The sequence below is a fragment of the Silene latifolia genome, chromosome X, assembly GCF_048544455.1.
Source record: "Silene latifolia isolate original U9 population chromosome X, ASM4854445v1, whole genome shotgun sequence".
Classification (NCBI taxonomy): domain Eukaryota; kingdom Viridiplantae; phylum Streptophyta; class Magnoliopsida; order Caryophyllales; family Caryophyllaceae; genus Silene; species Silene latifolia.
The window spans coordinates 51,220,578-51,234,727 of NC_133537.1; the positions used below are offsets into that span (position 1 = coordinate 51,220,578).

Sequence of the window (14,150 nt, forward strand, 5' to 3'; positions counted from 1 at the left end):
TTTTTTATCCAATTGAGGGTATATTGGATATAATCCTTGGTGAGCATAGTCTCGCCGGTGATGAAATTCATGCCATTCAAATTCAGTTTTCGGATAAGGCGTTTGGCAAGGTGGGTGATGAGGCCACCACGACAATTGAGGTTGATTGCCCAGTGAATTGCTTAGTCGGTGAACGTAGAGGGCCATATGGTGAGCCAGACATATTTTGAAAGTTGAAGGGTTGGAGAAAAGGTAAAAGCCGAGAATTTCCAACTCCCCCATTCGAAAGTTGTGATTTTCATCTCGCCCGAAAACAGTCCAACCCATATATCAGTGCCAAATTCGTATAGCGGCATTATGACACGTGTTTGCCGCTATCTTCACCCTTAGGTTGTCATCAAGGACGGTTATAGCCTTCCAAACTTATCCGTGATCAAAATTTCCCGGCGCTTTGTGAGCTGGGCTCAGGTCTAGCCCAAAGTGTTTTGCAAAGGTCGGTAAGGTAAGTGAGTGGTCCTGGTTCGTAAGACGGAAATGCAAGAACCCGGCCTTTTGATCTTTACGGTGCTTATCTATCCTAAGGGAACTAAGGAATTCCCAAGTAGTCTAGAATAAGTCTTTTCATGCAAATCATACATTTGTTTCATTCCAACAACATCAAATAATTCAAGGGTGTCATCATCTAACCCTAAGTCTCTCATTGATTGGCGATCAATAAATCGAGTCGGGTGAAGGGGACGTTGCTTAAATAATACGAATTTACCTTTCATTGTGATGGAACTGAATTGGAGTCCTGGAAAAGCCGGATCGAGACTTATGTCATTAGCCGCGGCCGCCACTAATTCGTCTTGTTGAAGCGCCAAATCACCCTTTCGTACTCTCTTCATTGGTGCCACGGTTGATTGTATGAGAGGGTTAGGGAAGAAGAGGGAGTGGATAATGCATTGTTGGTGTTTGGTGAACTTTTGAGAGAGAAGGTGGTGTTTTAGAGGGAAGAGATGTTGTGGTTCTGTGTTTGATTTTGTGTGATTTTTGGTGTTTTAATACCGTCAGAGTACTCCCAGCCGGTCCAAGTACCGGCCGCCGTTACCTCGGCTGGGAGTACGGGCATTTCCAAAAAATTTCAAAAATGGTCAGAAAACTGCCAGTCGGTACCCCGGTTGGGAGTACACCTCATCACACGTTTCTTCTCAAATGCTCTCCCAGCGGGTGGACCGCATGCTGGCCGACCGGCAGGGAGCTACCCTTCCACGTCATTTTTTACCACTTTCCCTAAATCTACTTTCCCAGCCAGTGGGCTGGCTGTCGGCCTGCCGGCTGGGAGACCCTTCACAACAAATTCCTCAATTTGTTTTCTTCAATTGGGCAAAAACTTTACAGCCGATACAAGCACCGGCGGCCCGTTGGTAGGTTGGGAGTTCAATTGCAATAAATCCCCTATCTTTTAACAAAACAAAGTTAGAAACTTCCTAGCCTGTGCAAGTGTAGGCCGCCTGCCCATAGGCTGGGAGTACATTACCTCGTGTGTTCTTCATTTCCCTTCAATTTTAAAACCCCTTCTCCAATTGGCCTTGGATTACGTGTGTTCCTCTTTCCTAGCCGACTCATCAAGTCGAGATTCAGCCAATTGAAGGTTATGCTCTTGTTTTCCATTGAACCTCGGTATTCTTCCAAATGACATCCCGTCATCAATCCAATTTGCCAAGTACAAATGTTCCCAAAATTCCCATTAACTACCTAAATGCATGCTATGTACAAATGGTGGTTCTTGTGGAACTCTACCAAACCATTTCTTGTTCATAATTGAAGTTACTCATCCCCCAAGGATGGGGGTTCTTCCAACTCAATTTCACCTCGGGTCTCGATAAGTTGACCCTCATAGAAGAATTTCCCTCGTTGCCCATTCACTTTGAAGCACTCACCTTTGTTATTCATCAATTCAAAGGAGCCATAAGGAAACATGCTCACTACCTCAAAGGGTCCCAACCATCGGGATCTCAACTTCCCGGGAAACAATTAGAACCGGGAGTTGAAGAGTAAGATCTTGTCTCCTACACCAATTTCTTTTCTTGTGATCTTGGAATCGTGACATTGCTTAGTCCACTCCTTGTAGAGTTTGGCATTCTCATAAGCATCCAACCTTAACTCATCTAGCTCATTGAGTTGGAGGAACCGCTTGTTTCCCCCAACATCTAAGTCATAGTTGATCTCCTTTCGAGCCCATCTTGCCCGGTGTTCCAACTCGAGAGGTAGATGGCAAGACTTGTCAATGACCAAGCATTAGGAAGTAGTGCCTATCGGGGTATTGTAGGCGGTCCTTAAAGCCCATAGCACATCATTGAGTTTGGTGCTCCAATCCTTTCTAGAACTATTCACTACGCGCTCTAGAATAGCATTGATTTGCCGATTTGATACTTCCACTTGCCCATTGGTTTGGGGGTGGTAGGCAAGATGTACTTTATGTCGGACGCCGTATTTCTTAAGTAAAGCATAAATGGTGCGGTTGATGAAGTGCGACCCACCATCGCTTATGACGGCCCGAGGTACTCCAAAGCGGGGGAACATATACACCTTGAAAAGTTTGGAAACCACTCGTGAATCATTAGTAGGGGCAGTGATTGATTCTATCGACTTAGACACGTAGTCCACCGGAACCAAAATATATTGGTTGCCAAATGATGATAGAAACGGCCCCATAAAGTCCACACCCCATACGTCGAAGAGTTCAACTTCCAAGATATTGTTCAAAAGCATCTCATCTCGCCTCCCATTGTTACCTCTTCTTTGGCAAGAATCACATGAGTGGACCAAAGCATAAGCATCCTTAAATAGAGAGGGCCAATAAAATCCACAATGAAGGACCCCAGCTTGGGTCCTAAAGATGGACAAATGGCCTCCATATGTTGTAGCATGGCAAGCTTGAAGGATTTCTTTCCCTTCCTCGTGAGTGACACATCTTCTATAAATTCCATCATTACGTCTCCTCTATAAGAAGGGATCTTCCCAAACATACCTCCTTGCCTCATATCTCAATTTCTTCCTAGCTTGGTTATCAAGTTCTTCCGGAGTAAAGCTAGAGTTCAAGTAGTTAGCAATATCCGCATACCAAGGGTCAGAGTGCGTGATAGCTAAGATAGAGTCATCGGGTAGCCACTCACCAATGGGAATCCCGTCATCAATATCCCCTCTAGTCTCTTTCGTCAACCGTGACAAGTGTTCCGCAATAAGATTTTCGGATCCCGGTTTGTCCTTGATTGTGACATCAAACTATTGTAACAAAAACACCCAACGTATTAACCTTGGCTTAGCATCCTTTTTGACCATGAGTTGCTTGATGTTGGTGTGATCCGTGTACACGGTTACTTTTGAGCAAAGAAGGTATGGCCGAAATTTCTCAAAAGTATACACCATCGCCAACATCTCTTTTTCCGTGGTAGTGTAATTACATTTAGAATTATCCAAGGTCTTGCTCACATAAGCAATGACATGAAGCTTCTTGTCTTGTCTTTAACCCAGGACCGCCCCAAATGCAAAATCACTTGCATCACACATCAATTCAAAGGGGAGGTCCTAATTAGGTGGTTTCACAATTGGAGCCGAAACCAAAGCTTCCTTGAGCCTACAAAAGTTCTCAACACAAGATTCATCAAATATAAAGGAAGTGTCCTTGGCAAGAAGTGAGGTGAGGGGTTTGGCAATTTTTGCAAAATGTTTGATAAACCATCGATCAAACCCCACATGACCCAAGAAACTCCTCACACCCTTGACATTGGTGAGAGGGGGAAGTTTCTCAATCATCTCAACTTTGGCCTTGTCCACTTGGATCCCTTTCTTAGAAATGACATGACCAAGAACCACTCCCTCTTGCACCATGAAATGACATTTTTCCAATTAAACTTAAGGTTGTATTGGATGCAAGTTTGGAGCACTTGGGAGAGGTTCTTTAAACAATCATCAAATGGGGTGCCATGGACACTAAATCCGTCCATAAACACCTCCATAGAATTCTCAATATAGTTGGAAAAGATAGACATCATAGCCCGTTGAAATGTCCCGGGAGCATTGCAAAGCCCAAATGGCATTCTGCGATATGCGAAGACACCATAAGGACAAGTAAAAGTGGTATTTGCTTAATCATCCAGGTGTATGGGTATTTGGAAGAACCCGGAGTACCCGTCAAGAAAGCAAAAATACTCGTGGTTTGCAAGTCTCTCGAGTATTTGATCGATGAATGGCAATGGAAAGTGATCTTTGTTTGAGGCAGAATTGAGCTTTCGATAGTCAATACACATTCTCCTTCCCGTGACCGGTAGGGTGGAGATGAGTTCACCTTCCTCATTCTCAACCACGGTCATACAGCCCTTTTTGGGGATAATTTGAACCGAGCTTACCCAATCGCTTCCCGATATGGAGTATATAATTCCGGTCTCAAGCAACTTATCAACTTCCTTCCTCACCACCTCCTTCAATTTCTCATTCAACCTCCTCATAGGTGAGCGGAAGGAGTAAATCCATCTTCAAGTGTGATGCGATGCTTACATATTCGAGGATCAATTCCCGTGAGATCATCAAGGCTATACCCAATGGCTTTCTTATTTTCTTTGAGGACATTTAAAAGTTTTTCCTTTTGGGATGCCATTAGGTTTGCATTGATGACAACGGGTAAGGATTTTGCCTCATCAAGGAAGGCATACTCAAGGGAGGGGGAGGGGGTAAAGGTTTGAGATCTACCTTTAGAGGTGATGTGACTCTTAATTGCGCATATTTAGTCCCCTAATTGAACCTATTTTGCATACTAATATTTAGTTCCCTAGGATGTGTCATACTAGTATCTTTTGACCCATGGACTAAAGCCTAGTCAAGAGTACCTTGTGGTGTGATAACTCCTTGGCTACCGTTTATTCCAAGGTGACCCTTGATGCCATGCAACCGTTCCTACACTTCTATCATCATATTTTTCCAACAAAAAGGGAATGGGCACAAAAACATCAAATTGAGTTCAAGTACCAAAATCAAAATCAAAAAGTTTGCAAAATGCATCAATGAAAAGAGGAGAAAAAATAGACTCCTATGCTTTAATAAAAGTACCCTTGCTACAAATGAGGTTACTTTGAACATGTTCAAAAAGAATGCAAAAGAAATTGCCAAGTATCAAAATTTCTAAAACATCAAAAGTGGCAAAAGAAATGTTCCCAAAAGTCAAATACCACAAGAAATTGGGGGCAAACAAAACCAAAGCAAACTACCATTGTGAAACTCAAAGCATATCAATCCCTTTTATCAATTGACGAATCCTTATCCGTTGAATGGTGGAGAGGGGACGACCCTTCTTCTTGTCTAGGCAAGAGGGGGAATTCCGCGATCCTATAGTGTTTCTAACACCATAGGGAGCCTACCCTTGACAAAAGCATTTAAAGATTGAGGATAAAAGTACCCAAGTTTGACACAACTTGGAGGTGATTTGTTGGTATCCTTTTACGCTTAGTAGCTTGCAGAAATAATATCTATGATGGAGTGTGTGCCCTTAGATTGCTTTCCTTGTAGATGATTTTCGCCACTTAGATGACGAAAGTGGCTATTCTTTTGTAGATGCATCCATTACTTGTTTTGTGTCTTTAATGCTTGGATGTATCACCATTTTGGCAAGCCCCACCTTGCCTTGCAAGAAGTCATCTTACCTCATAGATCGATGTCTTGTTGTGAGTTGAAGGGGCAGAGTGAGACCCGCTAATTGTCTCATATCGGTTAAATTATTATTAGGATAGTTTAAATAAAGGTCTAATTCTACTCACCTCTATACACGGGACAAGTAAAGGTTCGGTATGGGGATGTCTGATGTGACTCTTAATTATGCATATTTAGTCCCCTAATTGAACCTATTTTGCATACTAATATAGCATTTGATGGCCATTTTATCCGTCAATTCCTTCCTATTTTGCTTTCCTATTGCATTTTATATGTCTTGTAGGAAAGAAGATAATGAGGAGGAATCCCCGTCTCTCATGCATATTCGGAAGCTTGTTGACAATCTTGGATGGACTAGTATGAATAGGAGGCAAGAATGATCACCAAGGATGTAGAATAAAGAGTATATTGAAGGATCATAGGCTTAAAAGCAAGAAAAAGGGAAACTGCAGCTCAACCCGCTCGGATCAAGAACAACTTGCTCGAGTTATCTTTCAAACCGCTCGGGTCATTCTCAACCCGCTCGGGTTGAGGCTCAAGATGCGCATATTTCACTCGGGACGAGCGGATTCCCTTACAGGACCAAGCATGCTTCAGGCCAGGATGCGCGGATTTCCTTTGGAGTTGCTACATGATCCGCGCATGTCCCTCGGGACGTGCAAAGCTCTATTCAACACTAAAGCATTGTTATTTACTAATCTATCCTTGTTTAACCTAATGATGTAACACTATATATACTCCATTTGTAATAATCAAGACACCAAATTTTCTTAGATTAAATCAAGCTTCCTTAGATTAGATTACGCCTTCATTAGGAGTAGATTAGAATAGATTAGTCTTTAATCTTTCCACAAATTACATATTAATCTTTTCTCAATAATTTCTCATACAATCTTAGATTTAGCTTGGTACTTGAAGAATTATTGGGTTTGTATTGGGGAATTGACAACTCTCCACCATTAATCAAAGGGTTTCTTCTATTGTTCTTCCATTTCCTTTGTTCAATTCAAGTTGTTTACATTTGGATCTCTTGGGTATGTATTTGAAGATTAAGTGACAAGTCTTCATCTTTATTCAAGGATTGTTCTTTATTTATGTTAATCTTTACTCTCGAAGTTGGTAACACTCTTAATCCCTTTTTATTTACTTGTTAATCTCTTGTTTATTATCTTGATTAATCATAATGTTCACTTGTGTTGTGATGTTTGACACCGTTGCTAGCATAATAATTATGATGAGTAGTGAGTAGTCTCTTAGGTAGTATTAGTGGGGGATTAGGGGAGCTATAACATAGGGGTAGGTCCATACTTAATCTAATATGTTATCTTATGATTGCTTGCTTGTTGTAATGTCAAACTATGCACATGTTATGTTTGATGAAATGCTAGACTATGAAACCATGCATTTTTTACCCATCTCTTATCTATTCAACAAGACTTGTAAGATATAAACCAACTCGAGTCTTGTTAGACCATGCATAGAAGTGAATAGGAAGAAAGTAGGTCGACTTGTAGGTGTTGTACAGTCTAGACGACTCGGCTCCGGGACCCAAATCTTCCTATGAACCGTAAGACATAAACTAACTCAGTTCCTCTACAACATTAATTGCTTGCAACTATGGAAACAAGTTTGTATGATCACAAATATGAATCCCTATGAAACCATGACATCCTAGTATCCTATATTATTTGTTTACATCTTTATTTGTTTTATTGCTCGTTTTACTTTTCAATGCTTTCATTAGTTTAGAATCTTCAAACCTAAATCAATTGTGACACCCTAAGTGCAACTACGATTATATTGAACAATTTGAGTACCCCCGTCTCGTGGATCGACCCTGACTTGCTTGCTATGCTAGTAGTTGGGTATAAATGTGTTTGAGGGCATACAACGACACGTACCATCAAAATGGCGTCGTTGCCGGGGACGGTGTTGTGTATTTGAATCGTTCTTTTGTCTAATTTTAGTTGTGCTTCTTCTTGAGGGATCTTGGTTCCTTGAGAATTTTAATTTTTGTACTTGCATTATATCATATATTTAACATGTCTACATTCATGTTTTGGCAATATGAAAATGAGTTATTTGATAAGTATATTGCAAGATTTGATGATTATATGACTTATGCTTGGCATCATGGTTTTACTCTTTCAAATTATGAAGCATGTTGTGTTGTTTATAATGGCATGAACCTTGAAACCCGAAACTTGGCATTTCACTTGAGTGGTGGTAGGATATGTGAGATGAGTTGTGAGAAATTTTGGGAATTTGTTGAGTTCACGGCCACCGAATGTCTTAAGCAAATTGTACATGACATCTTTGAGAGTGCCAAGGAAGGTATGGAAGCGATAAAAACCACATTTCAAAAATTCATTAAGGAAAACTATGATGAAAATGAGATTTGTGAGAATGAGTGACCTTCCTATAACCTTGAGCCAACCTACTATGTTCACAAATTTGCTCTTCCTTAGGAAGATGGAGTGCTAGATGAAGAGAGTGATGATGATGAGGGGTACATTTTTGATTGTGAGTCCAATGCTTGGATGCCGTCATCCTACTCTACTTGTGTACTACTGAACCCAACTTCCATGGAATTTGATGTAAATTGGCAAAGTGAGAGTGAGATGGATGTGAGCTTGAGTGAAAACTAACCCTTTGAGGATGACATATTAGAGGGAGACAATTGTGTTGAGCTTGGTGAGCCTTGTTACGACAACCCCTTTGATGATGGTCCTTGTTGGGATGAAGAATATGAGGACATTTGGGAACCCCAAATAGACACCCTTGAAATCACTTTAAATGATAATGAGAGTACTTGCATTGAATGTGGTGATTTTGACTATTTGGAGGACGAGTTGAGTAAATTGCCAACCAACTACCCATTTGATGTCTCTTCCATCGATTATATCTATTATGATTTTTGTCATAGTATTCTTCACATGCTTGTTCGGCCTACTACTTGGGCATTTTTCAATTTCATAATCTTGTGTTGTTATCCATGCCTATTTATATCTAACTCCCAAGAATTTGACCGAATTCTACGTGCTATGAGTGTTAGTGATAATCTTCTATGAAATTGTTTATTGATAATCTTTGGTTTGATGGAGTTCCTCAATAATCATTAAATTGTATATATGCATTTAGTGTATATTTACATTCATTTAATAAATTGCATGAAAGATGAAAGGGAGGGATCTCATATTTTAATTGAGCTTTTTAAAGGGAATTGATGAAAATGAGAAGGTAGCAAATATAAAGAAATGAAGAAAATGGAGAATTTGGGCTTGTGAACATCTTTGTTATCATTAAAAAGTTATTGGGTCAAAATCGCTTGAAATACGTGGGTCCCGAACTCAACCCGTGCGTATTGAAGGCCAAGAAAAGAGAAAATTTTCCCTACCCAAGAATCTGCGTGAGTTCTGAAGAAAACACGCATCCCAGACCTCAACCCGCGCGGGTCCAAAATAACCCGAGCGGGTCAGTAGCCAACTCGAGCAAGTCCAGAATAACCCGAGCGGGTTTAGCCTAAAGTTACAGAAATTGTTCAGAATCCGGGCACATCATTACCAACCCGCCCGTGTTTAGGCTGCTAATCCGTGTATGCTCTGATCTCAGTCCGTGAAACATCTCTTTGCACTCCAATCTCACCTACCATCTTCATCTCCTATCATGATTGTAAGAACCCTTTCTTTTCCTATCTTTCATGTATAGTTGAATTCGTGTAGTTACCTCATGGTTAAACCCCTTTCTTCCTACATTAGCAATAGTGTTTAAAATCGGTTTGGGGAGGTTAAACCATGAAGCGACATACATATATTATATAGTTTAGGCTTGCATTTGTATTATATTTCATATTGCATTTACATTAGTTAGTTCATATTGTATAGTTGCATTGTAATATATCTCACATGATTAGATTAGTTTGCATTGTAATATATCTCACATGATTCATATAGTTAGTTGCATATAGATTTGAATTCATGCGTAGTCACTAATGACCAAACTTATTCATTTCTACACTAGAAATAGTGCTTTAATCAATTTGGGGAGGTTTGATCATAGGTGACCATAGCTTAATAGAAATCATGCATAGTGTAGATTACATTCATTTGTTATATATGTCATATAGGATTGCATTTAGTTAGAGCATGCATTCATTCATATCATATCATTGCATTTGTACTTCAATTTCCATAAAACTTTAAAAATCCAAAAACATGTATTTCTTTTTCATTCCTACTCCTATATGTACATTTAGGACAATGTCCAAAATAAAGTGAGGGATGGGAATTTATATTCCAAAATGCATAAAATTTCGAAAAATCCCAAAAATATATTCTTTAAATTTCACTAAAATAAAATCCATAAAAATTTGAAAATTTCAAAAACCAAAAACATGTTATTTAACTTAGTATTGTAGAATTGTATATACTTATGTTTTTGTTCTATTCTCACATAGACACAACACTACGTTTTGAGGCATTGGCAAGGGAATGTTAAGACCGCTTGGTATGATCGTTCTAATCCCTATTTCCCTTCCATTTCTTTTTATTATTTATGAGGAGGATGGGCTAACATGTCGAGGAGGATATGGTGTATTTTGTTATTGCGGTTTGTGTATCTATGTGTTGTTAGAAGTTGCATCTAGATTATATGGCATTTTAGTTGATAGAAGCATATGCATTAAGTTGTATATATGTTAGTTGCATTATGGCATGTAGTTTCATGGTTAGAAATTTTTGTGAAAATGCCTATTTTGGAAGCTTCACATGTGTATATAAGGCCCTTGTAGATAATTTTTCTCCTTGAGACTTTGTTTGCTAGAATACCCTCAAGACACCCTAGGATGTGTCATACTAGTATCTTTTGACCCATGGACTAAGGCCTAGTCAAGAGTAGCTTGTGGTGTGATAACTCCTTGGCTACCGTTTATTCCAAGGTGACCCTTGATGCAATGCAACCGTTCCTACACTTCTATCATCATATTTTGCCAACAAAAAGGGAATGAGCACAAAAACATAAAATTGAGTTCAAGTACCAAAATCAAAATCAAAAAGTTTATAAAATGCATCAATGAAAAGAGGAGCAAAACTAGACTCCTATGCTTTAATAAAAGTACCCTTGCTACAAATGGGGTTACTTTGAAAATGTTCAAAAAGAATGCAAAAGAAATTGCCAAGTTTTAAAATTTCCAAAACATCAAAAGTGGCAAAAGAAATGTTCTCAAAAGTCAAATACCACAACAAATTGGGGGAAACAAAACAAAAGCAAACTACCATTGTGAAACTCAAAGCATATCGATCCCTTTTATCCATTGATGAATCCTTTCGTCGTTGCATGGTGGAGAGGAGACGAACCTTCTTCTTGTCTAGGCAAGAGGGGGTATTCCACGATCCTACAGTGTTTCTAATACCACAGGGAGCCTACTCTTAACAAAAGCATTTAACGATTGAGGATAAAAGTACCCTAGTTTGACACAACTTGGAGGTGATTTGTTGGTATCCTTATACGCTTAGTAGCTTGGAGAAACAATATCTATGATGGAGTGTGTGCCCTTAGATTGTTTCCCTTATAGATGATTTCCATCACTTTGATGAGGAAAGTGGCTATTCTTTTGTAGATGCATCCATTACTTGTTTTGTGTCCTTAATGCTTGGATGTATCGCCATTTTGGCAAGCCCCACCTTGCCTTGCAAGAAGGCATCTTACCTTATAAATGTCTTGTTGTGAGTTGAAGGGGCAGAGTGAGACCCGCTAATTATCTCACATCGGTTATATTATTATTAGGATAGTTTAAATAAAGGTCTAATTCTAGTCACCTCTTTACACGGGACGAGTAAAAGTTCGGTTTGGGGATGTTTGATGTGACTCTTAATTACGCATATTTAGTCCCCTAATTGAACCTATTTTGCATACTAATATAGCATTTCATGGCCATTTTATCCGTCAATTCCTTCCTATTTTGCTTTCCTGTTGTATTTTATATGTCTTGTAGAAAAGATGATAATGAGGCGGAATCCCCGTCTCTCATGCATATTCGGAAGTTTGTTGACGATCTAGGATGGACTAGTATGAAGAGGGGGAAAGAATGATGACCAAGGATATAGAATAAAGAGTATATAGAAGGATCATAGGCTTAAAAGATAGAAAAAGAGAAACGGCAGCTCAACCCGCTCGGGTCAAGAACAACCCGCTCGAGTTGTCTTTCAACCCGCTCGGGTCAATCTCAACCCGCTCGGGTTGAGGGTCATGATGCGCATATTTCACCTGGGACGAGCGGATTCCCTTACAGGACCAAGCATGCTTCAGGCCAGGACGCGCGGATTTCCTTGGGAGTTGCTATATGATCTGCGCATGTCCCTCGGGACGTGCAAAGCTCTATTCAACACTTAAGCATTGTTATTTACTAATCTACCCTTGCTTAAGCTAATGATGTACCACTATATGTATTCCATTTTTAATAATCAAGACACCAAGTTTTCTTAGATTAAATCAAGCTTCCTTAGATTAAATTAAGCTTTCCACAAATTACACATTAATCTTTCTTCAATAATTTCTCATGTAATCTTAGATTTAGCTTGGTACTTGAAGAATTTTTGGGTTTGTATTGGGGAATTGACATCTCTCCACCATTAATCAAAGGGTTTCTTCAATTGTTCTTTCATTTCCTTTGTTCAATTCAAGTTGTTTACATTTGGATCGTCTCTTGGGTATCTATTTTAAGATTAGGTGATAAGTCTTCATATTTATTCAAGGATTCTTCTTTATTTATGTTTTTACTCTCCAAGTTGGTAACAATCTTAATCCCTTTTTATTTACTTGTTAATATCTTGTTTATTATCTTGCTTAATCATCATGTTCACTTGTGTTGTGATGTTTGACACCATTGCTAGCATAATAATCATGATGAGTAGTGAGTAGTCTGTTAGCTAGGATTAGTGGGGGATTAGGGGAGTTATAACATGGGGGTAGATCCATACTTAATCTAATATGTTATTTTATGATTGCTTGGTTGTTGTAATGTCAACCTATGTACATGTTATGTTTGATGAAATGCTAAACTATGAAACCTTGCATTTTTTACCCATCTCTTATCTATTCAACCAACTTGAGTCTTGTTAGACCATGCATAGAAGTGAACAGGAAGAAAGTAGGTCGACTTGTAGGTGTTGTACAGTCTAGACTACTCGGCTCTGGGACCCAAATCTCCCTATAAACCGTAAGACATAAACTAACTCAGTTCCTCTACAACATTAATTGCTTGCAACTATGGAAACATGTTTGTACGATTACCCCCATGAATCCCCTATGAAACCTTGACATCCTAGTATCCTTTATTATTTGTTTACATGTTTATTTGTTTTATTGCTCGTTTTAATTTTCATTGCTTTTATTAGTTTAGAATCTTCAAACCTAAATCAATTGTGACACCCTAAGTGCAACTACGATTAGATTGAACAATTTGAGTATCCCCGTCCCGTGAATCTTCCCCGACTTGCTTTCTATGGTAGTAGTTGGGTATAAATGTGTTTGAGGGTGTACAACGACACGTACCATCAGGAGGGTTCTTACCCTAATCTTCATCAAGAATTGATGGTAAAGCCTCATAATTTTCTTCCAAATGCTCCCCCCGAGCATTTGTCCTTCGCATCTTCGATTGCTTCTTTTAATATGTCTACCGAATAGACAATCTCACACATTGGTTGTGACATTGCCCCGGTCAAAGAAAATTCAACCACATTTCCTCCCACTTTGAAAGTGAGCTTCCCTTCCTTAACACTAATGTTGACATCCCCGGTTGCCAAGAAGGGCCTCCCAAGGATAATAGGAGTTTGTTGTTCTTCCGGGATGTCTTACACCATAAAGTCCGCCGGAATATAGAAATTGCCTACTTTAACCGGAACATCTTCAATGAAACCCATTGGTCTTTGTACCGACCTATCGGCTAGTTGCAAGGTCATAGAAGTAGGTATCATATCATACAAACCAACCTTCATTGCAATAGGGCGCGGAAGTATGCTAACACTAGCACCAAGATCACAAAGTGCCTTCTTGAAACTCACATTACCCACCATGCATGGGATAGAAAAACTACCCGGATCTTGTAGTTTTTCTGGCATTGGATTAAGTAAGACCGCACTACATTGCCCCCTAAGAGCCACTAAACCACCTCCTCCAATGCTCCTCTTCTTTGTCAAAACATCCCTTAAGAATTTGGTGTAGAGCGACATTTGTGTCACTACCTCGGTGAAAGGTAATGAAACTTCAAGTTTCTTCAACATCTCCAAGAATTATGATAATTTCTTCTCTTCATTCATTAACCTACTTCTATTAGAAATGGTATGGGAGGGTTGTTGGCCTTTTCGGAAGTTGAGGCTTGCTTAGTGTTAACTGCTTCATTTGATTCCTTTCTTTTCCCTTGGTCTCTTTCAACCACTCTTTCTTGGTCTCTTTCAACCACAATTTCCTCCAAAACAAAGTTTTCATCA

The 14,150-nt window shown here is 39.4% G+C and overlaps 1 protein-coding gene across 1 annotated transcript; it reads right to left on the reverse strand.

Moving 5' to 3' along the window:
• Positions 1–13,514: 13,514 nt before the first annotated feature.
• LOC141617361 (uncharacterized) lies at positions 13,515–13,943 on the reverse strand. Its single transcript, XM_074434549.1, has one exon. It carries the CDS (start codon positions 13,941–13,943, stop codon positions 13,515–13,517), a length of 429 nt encoding a protein of 142 aa, XP_074290650.1.
• Positions 13,944–14,150: the final 207 nt, after the last annotated feature.